This window comes from Sturnus vulgaris, chromosome Z, assembly GCF_052056855.1.
Source record: "Sturnus vulgaris isolate bStuVul1 chromosome Z, bStuVul1.hap1, whole genome shotgun sequence".
Taxonomy (NCBI): Eukaryota; Metazoa; Chordata; class Aves; order Passeriformes; family Sturnidae; genus Sturnus; species Sturnus vulgaris.
The window spans coordinates 47,244,612-47,265,562 of NC_142283.1; the positions used below are offsets into that span (position 1 = coordinate 47,244,612).

Below are 20,951 nucleotides of genomic sequence, written 5' to 3' on the forward strand. Positions count from 1 at the left end.
GAAAGACAATAATAATATTACTACTGCTGTTTTGATATCTATTTGTAAAAAGTAGGGTCAGGCAACAAATGTACCTGCAAGTGTGGAATCAAATCACACAGAAGTTGAAGAATTTCACATTCCAGCACAGAGGGTGCTTCTTTGTGCTTTGGCCCATGAGGCTGCAGTAAGATCTTAAGTAAACCCATTCGCAGTTCAGCATATTCTCGTAACTGATACGGTTCACAATACAGGTATCTTAGAAATGAAGCCATTATGCCAACACATGAAGCCTCTGCCCTGCAGTTCAAGAAATAGGTTTGCCATGAATGCTTTCTACTGAAAGCACAACAAGAAGGAAGTAATGCGACATTACCTGCAAACATTCACAAGACAAATTAACAAAAAAGTGTTGAGAAGATCATTATTAAGTCTCACAAAAAGACTTTGACTTAACACAACTGAGTAATGTCATGAGACCCAATACAGTAACCATACTTCAAAGTGCAATTTTTAAAAGACTCAATATGGACCTTCAGGTTATAACACTCCTAATTTTATTCTTTTCTCCTCATCAATTCAAGAAGGTGAATTTGCTTGCTGAATGTCATGACAGACTAATGTGCCGGTCTGAAGAAGTATTTGAACAAATCTTTTGGCTTGACCACGTTAGGAAAACAAGCTGTCCTTGACATTATTAAAACAGCCAAATAAAGCTGATGGTCAATACAGACAAATTAACAGAATAACAAATTTTGTTTGTTATTAATACAAATTAATAACAAATACAGAATCATAGAATTGTTTAGAGTCAAGTCCAACCAGCACTGCCGTACCCACTGCTAAATCATGTCCTCAAATGTCACATCTACAGGTCTTTTTGAATACTTACACCACTTTCCTGAGCAGACTGTTAAAATGTTTGACAAGCCCATGATGGAATTTTTCCTAATATCCAATCTAAACCTCCCTTAATGCAATTTGAGTTTATTTACTCTCATCCTGTCACTTGTTACTTGGAAGAAAAGGATGACCCCCACCTGGCTACAGCCTCCTTTCAGGCAGAGAGTGATAAAGTCACCTCTCAGTTTCCTTTCCTTTGGGCTAAACACTCCCAGCTCCCTCAGCTGCTCCTTATCAGACTTGTGCTCCAGATCATTTGGCAGCTCCATTGCTCTACTCTGGACTTGCTCCAGCACTTCTATGTCCTTCTTGTCATGAAAGTCTCAGAACTGGACAAACTGTTTGAGGCACAGCCTCATCAGTGCCAAGTACATGGGCACTTTCCTAGTCCTGTATCTGATACCTGTACGCTATTTCTGATCCAAACCAGGATGTCACTGGCCTTCCTGGACACCTGGGCACACGCTGCCTCATGTTCAGCTGCGGTCAACTGGCACTCTTTTGTGCAGTTTTCCAGTCACTCTTTCCTCAGTCTGTAGCACTTCATGGAATTGTTGTGACCACAATGGAGGACCTGGCATTTGAGGCTGAACCCCGTTGAACCTCATACCACTGGCCTCAGCCCATAAATCCAGCCTGTCCAAATCCCTCTGCAGAGCCTTCCTACTATCAAGCACATCAACAGGAAATCAAAACTCAGTTCTAAACAAGACCCAGTCTTGATGCAAAACTGTAGAAAGAATTCAGTAACAGGTCTTCATCAACATAACTTATTTACATCCCACTTAGGGACACTGTGTAGTGGTGGACTTGATAGCATCAGGTTAACGGCTGAACTCAGTGTTCTGAAGGGCATTTCCAAAACTAAATTATTCTATGATTCCATATTCTCAGTCTCTGTGGTCTTTACCCACAGAGACCTTGAAAAAAGAGCACCAAGAGGAGCGTCACAGATTTTCCTTTCCACTAAGAAAAACCCCTGCTTTAATTCAAAAGAAGCCACCAGAAAAAAAATCCACAGTTCACTTCCTCATTTATACATCTGAGGGGACTCTACGTGAATCCCAGATTTAGCAGCTGAGTGAAAGAATTAAGAGTATTTGAAAAATACTCGGATCAATTAAATTGAGCAAAATATACTTTTGCTTGAAAGTCTTCCTGTTAGATTATGTAATCTAAGCCCACCAGAAATTTAAGAGATTAACTTGTTTCTTTACAAAGAACAACGGAATAGAGAAGCCGATTTCTTTGCACATTTACTCTGTTATTAATCTTTCAGAAAACAGGAGAAAAAAGATATTTTTATTTGAAAAGCATACATATAGGTGTATAATCAGTGAAAACTGTTCTTTGTGAATGCCAGATTTATTGTCTTACACTGAAGCTTATTGGACAAGTTCCTTAGTGGTAAGCATGAAAAAAAGGCTGTTGTTGGCTGTTAGGTATTTGGTCTTTTTAATGATGCTTTATAATAAGGCTCTGCCACTGATTTTTTTTCTTTTTCTATCAGAAAGCATACATTGTTTTTCAAGATCTCATCCTTTCTGTGGGATTTAATCATCTTCACTTTTCCTTCATCATCCCACCATTTTGTATAGATGAGTTACAGCTGCATTGTATTCACATTTTATGACTAAGCAGTCAAAATTTTGACAACGCTGATAAGCCAAATTGCTTATTTTTAAAAAAAATCAAATGTGCTATCAATTTTGCACCAGCTGCCCATACAAAATTTATCTACATAGTTGATAAAAAGTTATGAAATGGATTTTTGATGAATTATACCAGTATTTAATTAATTAATAATTATTATTTATATTATTATTATTTTAAATAGTAAAATTATATAATTAAATTTTACAGGTATCTTGCACAAAAGACAGAATTCTTACAGCTTGTTTGCCTTCAACAAAACAGTTACAGTGATATGATTCAGCTGTCTACATGTGCTAGTTTTTAAAAATTTTTCATTCATTTACCTCTCTGGACACTGATGGAAAAATACTGTTATCTGCTGTAGAAGAATTGGCCAGCAATCAGGTCTGTTTTCTAGGACAGTGATTAACGGATGAGGAGTGCTCCTGAAAGACAAAGAAATCACATTTATATGTATAACACAGAAAGGAAGTATGCAAAACAGCTATATTCAAAATAAGCATGGCTGTAGAAACAGCCAATTTAGCCTTCTCCTTTCACCAACTCCCTTTACCAGCTTTGCTAAGATTACTACACTTTCAAAAGAGGGTATTTTCTCAAAACTTCTGAAACAAGATTAAAATTTCCTCCGGGTGGAGGAAAACCTGGGAAGAAAGCCTGAAATACAGAATTTCTTCTGTCAGAAACAAAACTAAAGTTATTTAACTAGAGTAACTTACTGCCCAGAGTTCTGGATGCCCCACCCCTACAGGTCAAGGACAAGCTGGAAGAGCCTTAGAGCAATATGGTCTAGAAGAAGGTGTCTCTGTCTGGGGACTGGGGCACTGCAACCAGGTGATCTTTAGGGACCCTTCCAACCCAAACCTTTCTATGCTATGAGTGGAAAGGTAAAGAGAGAAAGGCAGCATAAATCTGGTACAAACCACCTTCAGCTTGGTTAACCATCTTTCCATCTCACAGATCCAACAAATCTGTGGTACACACCAGAGAGACCTTCAGGGAGTTTTACCTACACAGCAGTAGATGATTTGAGAGCCACTCCTTGAAGTGGTATATCTCAAGAGACACTGCCTCAGTTTCAGACACTACATGAGTGACAGTCAGACACGCCTTTTAGGAAGGATTCACAATGGTATTTCACTTATTATCATTGTTCTAAAAACTTCTGAGGAGCAAAAAGCCAAAATTTTCAACCGTCTTTTAATTAGAGAAGACAACATTCACTGAGACACGCTCATATCCAGTAACACTGCAACACAACATGCACTTCATCTTATGCAGCACTGAACCAACTCAGCTCCAGGTGAAGCAAATGAGATCTGAAAGAACACATAAAAGAATAAAAATCTAATTCTTCCTGTCACATGACAAATTTGAAATGCATAATGTGATGGTACATTAACGCTTCCCTCAGCTAGGTGAAAGAGATAATATTTACCTGCTATAACCAGGAATGCTTAGAGTTATGCTATGCCTAGCAAGACACTATTTATGAAAAAGCATCATCTAACAACCATATCCTTAAACTAAAAACTATGGTTTTTTACATTCTCAATGTAACATTTTTCGAGTCCTGGGAAACTGACTGGTTGTGAAGATAATCAAAGAATTACATAGCCATCAGCTGAATGAAAGGCCCACCAAATTATGAAAGCTGGCTGCAGAGTATTTACATACCTAATGACTCATTTTCCTTGCTATGTGCTTACAACACAGCTAAAAACAGAGGGTGGTTTTTTAATACTGGTTCTCCCTCTACTCATCAAATAATTTTTCTTCTTAAGACGTGGGTTTTTTTCAGGCAAATAAATAATCTGAAGACAAAATTTCTTTCAGAAATCCGGCTGACACTATGGACTACTTGAAACAGGTTCAGAAAACAGATGCCATCTACTAAGAATACCAACGATGCATATTACAGGTCTGGCCCTCATATTTGGGGCTAGAAGCTTGTCACTTCTCACATTCATTTCTCAAACATTTGTCAACTTACATAAATATTCTTCGTATGTCCACCTTCCTAGATTCTGTAAATATTTTACTGGACCTTTAATAGGCAGTAAGCTAGAAATACTGTCCACATGCAATGCCAGGACCTTGAAAGTACATAGTCCTTGTAAAGACATATAGGGTTATAGCAGCTTCTTATTTCAATGTCTTTGTCATATTTTAACTACCTTTCCTAATCAAGAGAATATGTCTCCAGTCATAATTTAAATGCTGCAATGACACCAAAGCCAGGGGAACCTTCCTAAAGTCAGCACCTGACATACCAAGTTTCAAGTTAAAATGGTTTACCATCTAGAAAAAAAAGCAAACCTTTTATTACAGATCCTGTATGTTCTGAAACTAGTAAAACTGCACTGAACTGGATAGCGAAAGTCAGCTAAGCTCCACAATGAACAGTGACTAACAGTGAAACATGAAAAAGTGCAAATCAAAATTGTTCCACTTGATAATGCTATTAGCAGTGTGTAGATGCAATTTCTTCAACACCATCTTAAGAATTGCAAGAACAGCACTGTAAAGCAAGCATCTTACATGACATTACAGCACCACTACCTTATATTTCTGCTAGTGGGTTCAAGATAAAGCAAAACAAACAAGCAGACATGGTGGTTACCCACTCATAATTTGGAAATGTCCAGGCAAACAAAGATAAATTTTCATGAGGGGTAACAATAAAACAGACTTTATTTTTAACTTTTAGGTCATTCGAACTTTTTTGTTACATCTCTGAACAGAAGTAAGCTCCAATCTGATTTAAATGACAAATTCAGTGACAGACTTCTTTTTTCTAAGAGGAAACAATGTCTGCAGTCAATATACCTTTCTGCATATGCAGATATGACCCTGGTCCTTTCAGAAAGCTGGTGCTTTCAGGAACATCACTTGACTCCATTAATCATGCATTTTTAAAGGACTTTGGTACCTGCTCTGAATCTTGAATTCAGAAAAGTAGCAGCTCTCTATAACTTCTATTTAAAGCTTTTAAATAAAATCATGCATGATGAATCATTAAGAATATCATAAAATACTAGTTCATAAAAAAGGCTAATAGCTTTCAGAAAAAAATCATATCCAATATTTGGACATGTGTATCTTAAACCATCTGCACTGAGAAGGCTAACAGGAGCCCTTCCTGGGTCAAGACAAAGGCAGTTTAGCAAAGAAAAGCAAAGGCCGGAAAAGAAATCAAGGAAAACAAAAAAAATATATTTGTCACTTTCCATCAGCAGGCAATGTGTAGCCACTTTCTGTGTAGTAGGGCTTCAGTACACATAGCAGTTGCTTCGGAAGACAAACACCTTAATAATGAATCCAATCCTGGCTCCTTCCTCTTAGCTTTTACTCCTGAGGACAGTGTTATACAGCATGAAATATCCCTTTCGTTAGATTGGGTAAACTATTCTAGCTATGTCCCCTCCCAAAGTCTTGACCACCCCTTCCTTACTGGCCTTTTGAGGGATGACAGTGGGCTGGAGGGATAGCACTGTTCAGCAGAGGCCAAAACACTGGTGTGTTATCAACACTGTTCTGGCTGCAGCTATCTTCATCCCAGAAAAACATTGTATAATTAAATGCACAAATCTGCAAGACATTAATTTTCTTCCATTTCTTTTCAGGAACTGATCATGATATAATGTGATCCCAAGAAGCTCTATTATGAAATTAATTCTATTGTCCAGAATTAACATTGGCCTAAACCACATTTATTTATTACCCTGTAATACTGGTGACAATAGCAAACCACTTGTGAATGTACTGATGCATTTTTATTATTCATTGATGATTTCCATACGGAATACTTTTGCACAGTTGACAGCATAATGTACGAATACTGTAATGGGACATTACTGTTGCTGTGCTACTATATACATTTTCCTATTTCTTACAAAATAACAGGTTTTAATGGCATTTCATGGAGCACAACTACAAAAATTGTTACATAACAATGAAAAGATAGGTTGTTCTGTACACTAAAAACCAGAAGTCAGGTTTCAAAATCTCAGGGCTCAGGGCTCTGACCGTATGTTAAACAATAATTTCTCTTCATTAAAGTTAACTGTAACTAAAAGGGAAAACAATACCCATATTGGCTAAATAAAAGTCTGCTTCTTATTTTCAGTTCTCTATTACTTTACTTTATACCATTCTGAATTACCAAATTACCTTCATTATATGTTACCAGTAATTTCTCTTTTAGTGAGTAATGACTTTTCTTTGCCCTATTGGGCAGAGGCTATTTCTTTATTCCAGCCATATCTCACCACACGCTTCTTCATGCAATGCCAAAATTAAGTTACTTTAATTAGCTTCTTCTACCAGAAGATTTTAAAAAAGGTTCCAAAAGAATTCTGTGTTCATTACCTGCCTCTTCATTTAAAACTGCTCTATACAAGTAGGGATTTTGTACAGAGAACTCATGTAGCTACAAAAACAAATGCATGCAGGATTTCAGGAATGCAAACACATCCAGCACTCCAAAGCCTGTTTAGCTTTTCTTCACTACTTCATTTTGCTCAATTAAAGACATGATCACTGTCTCTCAAATAATACATTTTATAGCCTTAAACCCTTATAGCTACAGCCTCCTACAGTGATACCTCTTAAATGCATAAAAAGTAACTTGAAAAGCATTCATGACATCTACTGAGCCTTTCTGTTCACCAGAAAAGATACAATAGAGGCTTTTAATGTCAGTAAAATGTCACGGTTTCGCAAGGGATGGATAAAGCCACTAGATGTCCTCTTCAAAAGTCCGCTATTGCATGACAAGAAGCTTTAGATAAGTAGCTCTACATGCATCTTTAAGTATTTTATTTTTACATGTCAATTACCTTAACAACGACGACATTTCAGGAACTTGAGTTATAATAAGAATAAAGCAGGAAAAATAAGTGAGAAGGAAGTGATTCATAGCCTTAAAATAAAATACTTATTAAAAAAAAAATTACAAATCATCCAGTATTTGAACAAGTACTAGTACTTGTTTTCTCTCCGTCTTGCCTCCCACTGCCCCACTCCCAAAGGCTCACTGCCATTGTTCCTTTTGAGCTTATGGTGGCAATCTTATCCTTGTATTAAAAAACTCCTCAAAACTTTCAACCAAAAAAAATAATTTAAAAATCACAGAATCAGATCATCATTTAGGTTGAAAGGGACCTACTCAGATCATCCAGTCCAATTCACATGCTCAAGCAGCCAGCTAGTAAAGGCTACCAGTATTACATACAATCAGGTTCTGTTATCTCCAAGGACGGAGATTCCATAATCTCTGTGGGCAACCTGTGCCAGCACTTGTGAACAGTGCACAGTGTGAACAAAGCAAAACACACAAAAAAGAATAAGATCTAAATTCAGTATTAACTTAATTTCCTTTTATTTTCTTCTGTAAATCAGACAGAAAGTTATTAGTATTTCTAAGTAAAGGAATGCAAAACTAACCTGATTCCATACAGACTCCAGACAGACTCATCTCCATCTTTTCCCAGCTGAATAGCTTGAATTTGTATTAACTTGCATATAGCTTTTACTAAACCGTGCACATTCCTGTTGACAAAAAGAGCTGAGTTACTGTCACGTATACAGCTACATTAATTGATTTGTACATAAGAGAAGGAACAAAACTGACACTTGAGACCTGGAGTTCTACTTAAAGACCTCTTGACACATGCCCACACAGTTCTAGGCAAGCTGTGCATTTACGAGTCTTTGTTTTCCTTTTTACATAATGAGCAAAACAGTAAAGAGAATATTAATGCATCAATTAAAACTTTTGACAGGTTGCTTCTACCATATATTACAAGAATGGGAATACAAGGCAAATAGTACTTGTAACTGTCAAGCCTTTACCATACTTGCCACCACCTGAAGACAGACTCTTTTCCATAAGGTGGTATTGAATGCTTACTTTTATAGTTCAGATGCAGGCAAAATACTATATTCTGTCTTCTGTGATGGAAAGCATTGACCCACATCAAAAGTGAGAGAATATGCTTGTATTTCTCTCTCTCTCTCTCTTTCAAAACCAGACCACTTATAAAATGGGGACTGTGGCTGCTTGTCATCTTTAAAATGACTGGCTGCTGTGACACCTGGCTCTCAAAATACTGAAATCTGACAATACAAGACGACTGAACTCTGCTTCAAAGCAACTAACAGGCAGATGTGCTGCAGTCTTCTAAACCCCAATACAGTCAACCTAAAAGACAGAGGAGGAAGGAGATTTTTGGACGGGTGTAGGGGAGGGATAGATACAACAACCTTTTAGATTCTTCACTGCTACAAAAAGCCACTGAAATAGGAGTTTCCAAGTGCATTTCCCAGCTTCAATTGGGTAACTGCAGCAAGGAGGGGAAAAAAACAAACCATAAAACACTTGATAAGAAAACTGTCTTTCCTGTTCAGAAAATTCTGTATTCCTGGTCCTAATTCCCAAACAGGAAGTGGAGAGAGAAGAGATGCTTTAGGCTTTGCACTCATCTCCTTAACACAAGCAACACAAAGGCATGTCATATTGAAAGGATTTCCATCCCATTTCCCATCTCCTACAGGCACAGATGGTCAGTAATAAAAACATTCTGAAAACATGCATATACACAGAAATACTTCTGACAGTTTCTTTAAGAGTACCATAATTATTTGGTTCACAGGCTTTTCAGTAGATTATTTATCCTTGTTCATTACTGAACACAGGCAGTGTTTTCCCATCATCATCTTAACAGAATGCTGAAAACCAATCCTAAAAACATGTGAAAATACACATGTATGTATCTACATACGTAAACATCTTTCCTATATATACATAAACACACAAACATGCACATAAATATGATATTCCATTAAGTTTAAACTTAGTGCATCAAAGAAAACATTTAAGAGCCAGTTACAGTACGATAATATATACAATGAGAAGGTACTGTGAACCACACAAGTTAACTCAGATAAACATGAGATCTTAATCTCTGCCAAAATGTCTTTTCTAGTGTGCATAATTTGATAGACCTGACAAAATATAATCCAGCAGGTGCACTTAGCCCCTGCAAAACCCAGTACAACAAAAGAGAAGCAAGAATACAATGCGAGTAGTCTTTGCCAATAAAATATACACCTAACTCCATTAGCATTGAAAGTGCTCAGTGGTTGCAAATACCTTTCTGCTAGCTGCCACTGGCTGCTTATTTTTGTTTTAGCAACACTATATACCAAGCACTGCAAAGCCACACAGATGAAAATTGGCAGGGAACAGGATGATGGACTGCAGACTACAATTCTAAGGGAAGGTAAAAAAAAAGTACTAGCATTGAAAAGAGGCAATCTGAAATTGTCAGTTTAATGAGCTCCTGAGGCTACAGACATTTTAAACCACAGACTTCTGTGGCTAGGCAACATAAACCCTGCTTTGCAATCCATAGTGTATGTGGTTTGAATTGTAGCAGTTTGGGGGAGGAGTAGGTGGCAGTGGGAAAGAAGCCAAAAATACATAAAAGGTTACTACATAATTTGCCAGCACTTATTATAGCAATCAGTCATGTGTTAGTTTCACACATGAAAAATAATTTTTAAAGTTTCAAATAGTGTAGAAATTGGGCAGATCATAGTCTCTTCAATATGTAACTATGAATTTGCTTTTAAGGTTAATTTAATCCTAAAGATTCTATTTTACATTTTTAATTTTCTGAAGTACAAAGCTGTATTAATATTCATAACCTTATAAACTGTTGATACTGTAACAAACTCTCAGCTAAACAGGAAATTCAAATTTCTTAGTCTGCAGGCCACAGCTGCTGCCTTTTCCCTGGTCCTAGAATTATGAGCCAGACATGCTCATGGGAGAAAAGGGTTTTTACCTCGGTATTTAATAAGGATCCTTAGGTGCAACAATTCCTCAAAGTGGAATACGCCGAAATGCACACACCATATATCGTGTATACAATTTTGTACTCCTTGCAAATTTGCATATTTGACTAAGATACCCCAATGAAGAGCTTAAATGAGTGGCATGACATCTCCCTAATCTGAAGTATTCCCTCCAGATGGGCTTGAGCCTAGCTTACAAAATATGTTCTAGAAAGGGCCTTGGTTTTTCAAGATAACCTAAGGTTTTCCAGCCCCCAACTGTGAGGCCTTTAGCATGTTTGGTTTTCTGGACTAGCAGAATACCACCACTTAAACTTAGATATCACATTAAAGAATTTCAACTATGTATGCTAAGAATACTGAGAACACGTAAAAGGTATATAAAAAGAAAAGGCAAAAAATCATCACAGCTAACAAAACTTTTACTCCACCTTATCCCACAGGATTCATATTCTCACAGTCATTTGTCTCACAGACAAATTCTTCTTTGTCATTTGGAGGACAGAGGTTTGCAGAGATTACCCATATTACAAAAATGTATTTACAAATTTATTTACAAATTTCTCTAGGAAACTGTAGTTTTATAGCAAACCTAGCACAGAATTAGCATCAGCACAGCAAGATCCTAGATGTAAACAAGAAGTCATGTGGTTAGAAAAATTTTTAAGCATTTCACTATTTTACTCAGACCTAAGTTCACCTTTAGCTCAGACTGAATATGAGACACCTTAGTGCAAAACTGATTATGTGGAGGTGAGAAGGGATGAAGAACATGTCTTGAGCAACATGATTCTTGCAACCTCTCTGCTGAGTCCATCAGCATAATGTATCACATATACAGCTTTAAATAGCTAGCTTGTCTAAAAGGAACTCTACCAGCCTCCAGCAAGAGAATTACACAGCTTGGTGCAGAACGCCACTTAGCAGTCAAAAGGGAACTTAATAAGGTTGGTAAATTTGAATTTAAATCTTTCCCTAATCATCATTTGACTTCCTGTTTCTAAATGTTATGCACAGTGCCTCTTTCCCTCACTGCATTTTCTCTTTACGTTGGACAGGCAGTCTAGGTCAAAAGACTCCTATAAGATGTAAGCACTCAGTTTTCAGAATTGTAGGAGGAAGTAACTTCAAACTAAAGTGATTTCTTCCTCAGCAGACAAGGAAACAAACTGCAGCATTCCTAATCCCAATACGTATTCTTATGGTGACTTTATTTGACTAACCAGTTTTTTGACAGACTGATGAAATAATTTCCCTCTGTGTTGGTTTTGGGATAGGGTTAATTCTCTTTACAATGGCTGGTATGGGGCTGTGTTTTAGATTTGTGCTGAACACAGGGTTGATAATATAGAGATGTTTCTGTTATTGCTGAGCAGAGCTCACACACAGGCAAGGCCTTTTTTGTTGCCACACTGGAGAGGAAGTTGGCGGTGTTTGACAGGCTGGGAGAAGACAAAGCCACGATGGGTGATCCCAACCGACCAAAGAGATATTCCAGACCATATGACATCACGCTCAGTATATAAAACTGAGGGAAAGAAAAACAGGTTTTAGATTGAAGGCATTTGTTTTCCCAAGTCACCATGACTTGTGATGGGGTCCTGCTCTCTTGGACACGGCTGAACACCTGCCTGCCTGTGGGATGCAGAGAATTATTTCCTTGTTTTGATTTGCTTGTGCACATAGCTTTCACTCTCCCTCTTAAACTTTCCTTGTTTCCACCCACAAGTTTTCCACCTTTTACCCTCTCCCTAATCCTACAGTGGGGGAGTGAATGATCAAGCTGTGTGAGGCTTGGCTGACACCTGGGGTTAAATCACAACACACTCTTCCACGATGGAAGTCGCTGCCATTTGCTTTCTCCTTTCTATGACTGGGCAACAAAATTAAGAAGTTCATTAACTTCTGAGGTTCCACAGTTCAAAGTTCAGAGCATTAGCCTGAACTACAATAATTTCAGCTTACACCCATAGAATACTTTAAGAGCTCTTATGTCAGACCCACACTGTCACATAGCAAAGGTGAAAGCAACATCCTTCAGCAGAGTGGCAGGGCAGTAGCAGTCCCTAATGCCATTTTGTATCTGAAAATACACAGAACTTCTCCTCTTCCTCTGCCTTTTTAAGGGAAAAGCAACGACTGATAACCAGCTGACAAAAATTACACAACCAAACACTACCTTGCTGAGGGAATTAGGTTGAGAGCTCCATGAAGAACGTAGTCAAGCTCAGCATGTTTCTCCACCACAAGTGCCACCAAGCCCTCACAGCAGGCTGTTCGCAAGGCAACATTCTCACTGCAGCACTTCTCCCAAAGCAGGTTCAGAGCAGGGGTCTGAAGGCAAAAGCATAGACCACAAGTAATGAGAAGGCCCACAATGACTTATCTTCATTCATCTCAAACACACTTTTAAATAAAAACGAGCTCAACTGCTTCTCCTGAAGCCTTAGAGAGCACAAGAGGTACGGAGCACAAGCCGGGGTACAGATTCTACTCCTGAGAAAAGACTTTGCAGAGACAGCTCCCACTTTTCTTGCTCTCTGCTGTCTAGGTCCATGCTAGGGCATAACACTTACTGTCTCTGACAAAAAGGTAATGCTGATGAACTTTTCAGCTGTGCCTATACAGATAGAATCATGGAAAAGTTTGTGTTGGAAGTCACTTTAAAGACCATCTCATTCCAACTCTGAGATATGGGCAGGGATGCTGCTCACTGTCAGGTTGCCCAGGTCCCCATCCAATCTGACCTTGAACACATCCAGGGATAGGGTACCCACAGGCAGATTATCACCAGTTTCCTGATTTAAAAAATAAGGATGTGATTGGAGACAACTCAGAAATTGCCATGAAAAGCTCTGTCTACACCAAGGTGTAGCACAGACAGCTAAAGACAGGGATACAAAGGTAAGTCATCTTTACTAAACACATGAAGTTCTACTTGCTAGTAAGCATGAAGATTTGGCAGTAGCCACTGAAACTGCACCTGGTTTCCATGGTAAATTAGTATTCACAGAGTAGTTTGTAACTACCAACTGGAGAACAAAGAAGGTTGTAAAACAATCAACACTGTAAAATGCTCTTGAATATAAAGGGAGTCTGCAATTTCTAACCAGCACAACCTTCTGCTTCCTAGCTTTTTAGAAGGTGTGACTGTATTTCAGTCTAATATCTTCGTATTAGCAGCAATAAGGGGAAAACATCAGCTTGTAGCTCAAAACAGAACATAATTTGGGAACATGATTATGATCAGGACTGTTCAGCTTCTGTTGGATAAACTACACACCTCCAATACTCCCTTACATCAAAACGTAGCAATTTCCTGGGTTTGTCAGGGTGAATTCCCCAGTGTGGAAAAAAATCCACAGGTCAATTTCTGTTCATTTCTGGGTATGTCAGCTCCTAGGGAGAAACACCAGAAGAGCAAATCCTAACTAACACCTTTCCCATTTGCTGTGGCACTTGCAATTGCCAACATTTCATACACCTCTCTGTTAACAAGACATGCTCTTAAGTGAGTTTGACTCATTTAAAATGCAAAGTACGCCTTTACATCCTGCTCTCTCCTGAAGAAATACAATCTCTAGCTAGCTGATATTAAATATATCACCAATGCATTGTCTTGGTTTGAAAGGCAGGTGTCTGCTAAGGAAGGCAGGAGCCTCTCTTGAAATGGAAAATGTAAACCCCTTCCCTCCGAATTATTGTAATTTTAAAATTAAGGAGCTCTCAGGCAAAGATATGGAAATAGGAATAACAGTTCTTTACTAGTAAAATAAAAATATAGTAACACAAAAAACCAAACACTGACAGAGTCAGAATACAACCTGACACCCTGTCAGTCAGGGTGTTGGTAGCAGTCCCATTAAATGGTGGCTGCAGTCCTCCTGCAGTGACAGATGTGGAGACATGCCGGTATGTGAAATGTCATACTTCTTGAAATTTTTATAGCAGTGTAAACAAATTTTCAACTAAAGAGTTGTATTTCACTCTTAGTAACATAACTAAATTACTTTCTTAAACTGAACATAGCTAGATATAGGTATTCTTCAGGATTACAGCTTCTGCCATTAAGTCTTGTAATGGAATGAAAACTGCTCTTCTGATGCTAGAGTTTAGCTGTTTCTGTATACCCAAATAAATATTAATAACAACCATATTTAACTTCTAGAATTGTATTAAAATTAAGCAGTGGAGAATGGGAAAACCTAGAAAAAGAATAATAGAATAATCACATAAGAATGAGAGTGGAGACAAAAATGAAAAAATGCCACAGACCTGGTCAGAAGCCTGACTAATCTTCCTTGAAGAAACTTTTTCTTTCAGTATTGCAGCAATCAGATGGCCCACTGCCTAAAGTGAAAAAGACACAAAAACCACACACAGATGCATTAAAAGAAATAAAATGAAAAGAAACAAGGAGAAATAAAAAATATATGAGTTTTAAATTATCCATTAAGAAGTCTTTAAAATGATGTTGCATATGATCATTTTGTTATGACTGAACACCAAGCTTATGGATATTGAAGCTGAAATATGCTTTAGGGTCAAAAATTTCCATAATGTATTTTCACTCACTTGTACTGTTATGCTGAGGCACAAAAGAAACAAGTTTCCACAGGGCTCCACATAAGTCCAAAGGCCTCTTTCTAGAGATACATAGGTATTTAGGAATTGGAGATATTTTAATGCAGAACTACAATAAACTTTGTATCTCCAACGCTTGACAGATCTCCATGTCCTTAAAAGCACTAGTAATCACTAAATCCTGTACTATATAGTGAAGCAGAAGCAAGAGAGGAAGCAAAACACAGCACATCTACGTAACTTGCCTAAATTTTTGCGTCACAAGTTTTGCCTTAAGCATTTTGTATATCCCTTTATCACAGCTCCTGTCAGAAATACTTAATTTACTTTAAACAGGGCATTTGACATTAACATTATTCCTCATTAAGCTATTCTGTAGCAGAAATCATTAACAAGTTTTAAACAGTCAAGGTCTTCAAAACAAAAAGTTTCAGTTCCCCACAACAGCCCAGGCTTATTCTTTTGAGGTGAAGACTAAGCTCCTCCTTCTATTTTAGTAGAAGTCTGATTTCCTCAAACTGTCTTTCAAAATCTAAACATGAACCGAAACACACTCAAAGGTGTCAGGTTATCTGAACCTAGGCTTTTGACTTCTGACTAATCTCTAATTTGTCTTGTTTCATAATTATTGATACTGTTACACAAAAAATCCATTTTGTGAAAGACAGAAAGACATGTTTTCATAGTAACAGCGCAAAAATGTTTCAGACTAGCAATGCACCCAGAACAGCTGCTACCATCTACTCTTCTCTGCTAATGACAGATCGTTACTTCTGGGAAAAATAAACTGGACCAGCAAAGAATAAAAATTAAATTAGCATTTCACTGTATAAAAAGACAGGAACAGACTATTTTCAATGCTTTGAGGTTTCTTTATATACTAGTTGCTAATCTGTCATAATAAACTGAAAAATTAGAGCTTACATTTCTTGGAAAGACAGCACCTTAAACACTCCTAGACTACAGGGACTATGCTTTTCACGGGAAGGATATGTACTTTAACACATTTTACTTAAAAAGAAAGGTCATTTGGAAATGTTAGTCCTGAGGAAACAAAAGGAGAAATTGGGATCAAGTCAGCCATTTATCTCTGTCTGCAGCTAACCCATAATAAGAGCAACAGAGTGCTCCCCAGGCAGATCTTTCAGTGCACTTACCAAGGGAAGCCCACGTTATCTTTACTTTTTCCTGTTTAAAAGGACCTTCAGAAATTAATTCACACCTACATCCCTAAGACACTTCTGTTACACGGGAAAAGGGGCTTATCAATAGGAACTTGGCTTTTGCAATGACCTAGCTATACAGAAAAGTCAAAATACATATTAGCTTCCTGCATTTCTAGAACCTGATTAAGCAGTAAAACTTTATGACCTACAAACCTATGCTCAAGTTCCTCACTTTTCTGATCGTGTTTAGACTACACATTCTGCAGAGCAGATATCTTGGTTGGTCCCAGAAACAGAAGACAACTCTCATGAAGTTGAATCCTGACCTGATTATAGTTTGAAGATCACAGAATGCTTTCCAGGGGTCACAGAATACAAGTGGAAACTATCAAAGATAGCCAAAGCACAGGAAAAAATCAACCAAAGCACATTAGTAGACCTTAATGCTGTGCAGCTGCAGTAATGACCCAAGACATTTAAGCAAAACAACAGTGTATCAAGGGAACATACTAAAGAAAAATTAAGTGCTTCAAAGATGCTGCTGAGTCCTATTCATCAAGGCTAGTAATGATATAAATGCATCTGCAGTGCAAGACACTTTGCTAGACCTCAGATGAACTCCAGCTTTCAGGGACATGACTTTCTCTCCCAAATGCCAAGTTGATGACAAGTGGACTTGTGCATCTCTCTTTCAAACCTAATTACTGTTAAACCAAGGCAAACTGACTGAAATGAAGAGGCAAGAGAGGCACCAGGTTGCACAGACTGCATTCCAATCAACTTAATTTCACCAAACAAATGGGAGCATATTTAATCCTAGATTCAAAACAAGATGAGGAAGAAAACATGGAAATTAGCAATGAACTTACAGAGAGGTAATTTTTAATACTGAAATGAGAAATGGCCAAAGCAAAGAAGGTGCATGTTTTAAGCAGAGACTATTATTATTACCACTCCTTCCTGTCCATTAAACATACTACGAGAAACACTTTTTGTACATGATCATTTCAGGCGAAAATTACAAGGAGCCAATGTATGGATCAGAAAATTAAGGGGGCTGAGCTGAGCTGCATACAGTTATCCCTTGATGACAGATAAGATAGCAGTAATTCATCAGTTCTCATCACCAGGAAAGAAACAGAATAGTTCTATGGAGTACTGCAAAGTAATAGTTCATATTGATAACACTGGTAATTTCTGTCTTCTCTTGAGATCACAAGGTCACTGAAAAACACTTGGCCACACTCCAACCTTCCAGTCATGGAAAGTTTCTGATTTTCCTGAAGAGACTTTACAGTGATGAGCAATTATGTCCTATGTTTCAATTACACAGAGAGGGCAATTAGGATTTGATTGCAATTTAAGAATACTCTGTTTTCCTGGTTTTCTGACTTCGGAAAAAAAACCAAACAAATAGGCAGATAAACAGCAGCTGTTGGAACAAACATTTCTACAGACAACTTGATTTGTTTTAATGCTTTTTAAAATTACCTGTGACTGAACAACTGCATTAGGAAATTCAAATCGCTTCTTGATGTCATCCAACATTTTGGCTCTGTCACATGACACTAAATTTCACTCTGCGAGAGATTAAAAAAATATGCTTAGGACTAGGAAGAAGAGCATACTATTTTCTACACCACCTCCCCCACTCCGTCCCATCCCACTGGTTTATGTTGTAGTTAACAACAGATGCAAGCATTAAAGCATATTCTTCCCCCTCTGAAGTCTACAATATCACCTTGTCTTTTGGGCTTGAACCCAAGAAATGCTGAATACTGGTCCTGCACCAAGAATGGGTTACAGACATTTCTTAAAGCTGCAATAAATATACCATTCCATATGGCACAGCATTTGTGTATTGAGAGCATGTATTCTTGAGAGCATTTTAAGTATATTTCATTGACTTGAAAATGAGACAGCTCAAAAGGAGTGTTCACAGTCTCACGAACATGATTTAAAATGCAAAATTATCTGCAAACTTTCCATCATTTCATGCAAAAAAAAGACCAACCTATGAGACTGCAAATGATAATTGTAGTTAGGGGCTGGAACGTTTGAAGGGAAAACCTGCTCTGTAAGTTGGAATATGCAGGTGATCACAAGCACACATGAACTTCTGTTAAAGAGAAATTAGAAGTCAGTTTGTTGCATACACATCAATGAAACTGACGGCCACTGCAAATACTCAAATATTTCAGTTTGTAACAAACTCACCTCCAGTCACTTGGAATGGCTTCCTTAAAAACACCAAAAAAGTACTTGTTGAAAACATAAGTGCAATCCTTTGCAATAAGCACTGAGGAAATATATACATGCAAAATACCCAAATTCCAAGACATACTATCAGTGTGATGCATTCAGAGCCTTGCCACTGATTCGAAAAAAGATGGAATTAAATTGCTTGATACAAGCAATGCAGCATGTGCCACAAAAAAAACCATTTGCGGTAGGAAAACTCAAAATTAATAGCTACAGTAATAGATCAGTGAATGCAAATTCCTTGCAGTTATGGTATAATTCCCATATACTTGTGGATTACATGTCTGAAAGTGCAGGAGAAAAAACCATCACTACTCATGGTATGGGTTTGTACAGTTTTAGAATAGACGTAACGGCATTTTGAGACAATAGGTGTCCATGAAATCAACACATATTAAACCAGAGCTGATATTTTCCTTTTACAAAAAAAAAAAAAAATTTTTTTTTTCTTTTTTCAGCAAACAATTCCAGACACATCTAGATCTGTTGAGCATGGCCAATAACGCCAGTGGATTTAGATGTATCAGCCTACTTGTATATATAAACTCAAGGCCCCTCAGTTCTATCCAGCAAACAGCAAAATGAGGTAAGGTTGCTTCCTGGGCAGTTTTGACATGAACACACTGGAATTACATTGTATTCCTTAGCACGTAATTTTTTTAACCACATTAAAAGTAAAAACTACTACAGAGGATTATTACAAGCACAGAACATACTTACAATGTAAGTACAAATCAGCTTACTCCAGACAGACTGGAAGTCCACTGCTCTTGCACAAATCTCAAATTTGTATCAATCTAAACTAAACATCTATGGATAATTACAATGCAACAGCTATCAGTATCAGTGCAATTAAATGCATTTAAATAACACATAAACAGTTCCTCAGTCTTCAACATTCACCCTTAGCAAAGGCAACTGTGTATGCATAAGGAATGCCTGCAAAGTTTACAAGATACATGGATAATCAAGGCTGGCAGAGACCTAAAGATGCTTTTTGTTCAACCTCCCATTCAAAGGAAGTTCAGACATGTAGTCAGAGCAGGCTGCTCAAGGCTTTGCTCCATTTTGGCTTTGAAAGCCTCTCAAGATCAGGAAATGCACCATTTTACTGAACTTTCTAATCAACAAAAGCTTTCTCTCCGTCATCAGTCTTTAGCTCTTTTTGCCATGAACTCCTATGAAGCGCCTGGCTGCGCTTTCTTTCATCCCCCTCCCATCAGTGCCAGGGCTGCTACTGGGTACCATTGTTCAACTATTCCTCCTCCTCACTGGATCATCCTAGAAACCACAGCTTCTCCTCACAGGACAAGGGCCCCAGCCCTATTATCTCAATGATCTCTGCTGAATTCAGTCCTTATGGTCATTTTCTCTTCCTACATAAGGATCCAGAACTGGACATGTTAATATGAGATCTAAGGAGTGCTGAGCAAAGACAGACAAACCTCACCCTAACAAAGCTCTGTCACATGTTCCAGGACAACACCTGCCAGGGCCTACGTCTGCTTCATGGAACTGCTCCCCAGCTCAGCCTGTAAGGGGTGAGCCAAGACAGGGTATTTGTCGTTGCTGAAATTCCTGAGAGTCCCACCACCTATTCCTCTAGTCCATGAAGAGCACAGCCCTGCCAGCAGGTACACATCCTACCTTTGACTGAGGAACAGGGTGGGAAACACTATTGTTCAAGAGGAGGAAAATGACACCTACCCCTCCACTTGACTGCAAATCCAATTACTATTTCTTAAAGGCAATCATGTGGGTCAGGCATGATTTTTCTTTGATAAATCCACACCCATGTGTATTATTCCTAGTACAAATCACAGAATCAGACAGTTTAAGAATAAAGATTTCTCGAGCTCATCTCGTCCAATCCTCCCATCAAAACTGGTCTGAATCTTCTTCTCTACCAAATGCAGTGAAGTCCTGAAAACCCACAAGGATGGAAGTGGTGGAATCACCTGGAAGTGTTCAAAAAATGACTGGATGTTGCATTCTGGGCTACTGTTTAGCTGATGTAGTGGTTTTCAGTTAAATGAGGGACTTGATGATCTTGAAAGTCTTTTCCAACCTCCACAATCCTATGATTGCGGATCCCTTCCACTTCAGGACATTCTATTATACACCATCAACCACACACATAAAAAGCCATCCACCCCAAAAAACCCACTGAACACACACATACAGACACACAAGATAAAGAAAGAAAAAACAAGGTATTAGGAAGGGACCTTGGCTTGTTCTCCCAATTTAGTCTATGTAAATGATAAGCACCTGTGTATCCTTGAGCTTGACTTACTGCAAGATAGCCACAAAACTGATCCATCACTGCCCCTCCACTGGTAAAGGGGCAATAATATGATTAAGGGCTGGTGCCATAATGACAGGAAGACCACTCAGCAATTACTGTTACAGGGAAAACTGACTGAAGTAAAGGAAATTTATTTTTACCAATGAAATCTGAGTAGAACAATGAGAAATAATAATTATAAAAAAAAAATCTAGAAACACGTTCTCCCCAACTTTCCCTTCCTTCTGGGG

At 38.0% G+C, this 20,951-nt stretch overlaps 1 protein-coding gene across 2 annotated transcripts in view; it reads right to left on the bottom strand.

The window, feature by feature from the left end:
- The window catches only part of FOCAD (focadhesin), a 91,736-nt gene that overhangs the window by 69,572 nt on the left and 1,213 nt on the right, over positions 1-20,951 (bottom strand). Inside the window, exons 2-7 of one of the 2 annotated variants that reach the window (XM_088156668.1) lie at positions 17,643-17,731; positions 14,677-14,751; positions 12,581-12,735; positions 7,987-8,091; positions 2,862-2,963; positions 75-279 (exon numbers count right to left, since the gene is read on the bottom strand). In XM_088156668.1, coding sequence (XP_088012794.1) covers positions 75-279; positions 2,862-2,963; positions 7,987-8,091; positions 12,581-12,735; positions 14,677-14,751; positions 17,643-17,699 — 699 coding nt within the window. In that variant the 5' untranslated portion in view covers positions 17,700-17,731. Of the gene's footprint in view, positions 1-74; positions 280-2,861; positions 2,964-7,986; positions 8,092-12,580; positions 12,736-14,676; positions 14,752-17,642; positions 17,734-20,951 lie in introns of both variants that reach the window. The other variant, XM_088156669.1, reaches the window with a different exon arrangement.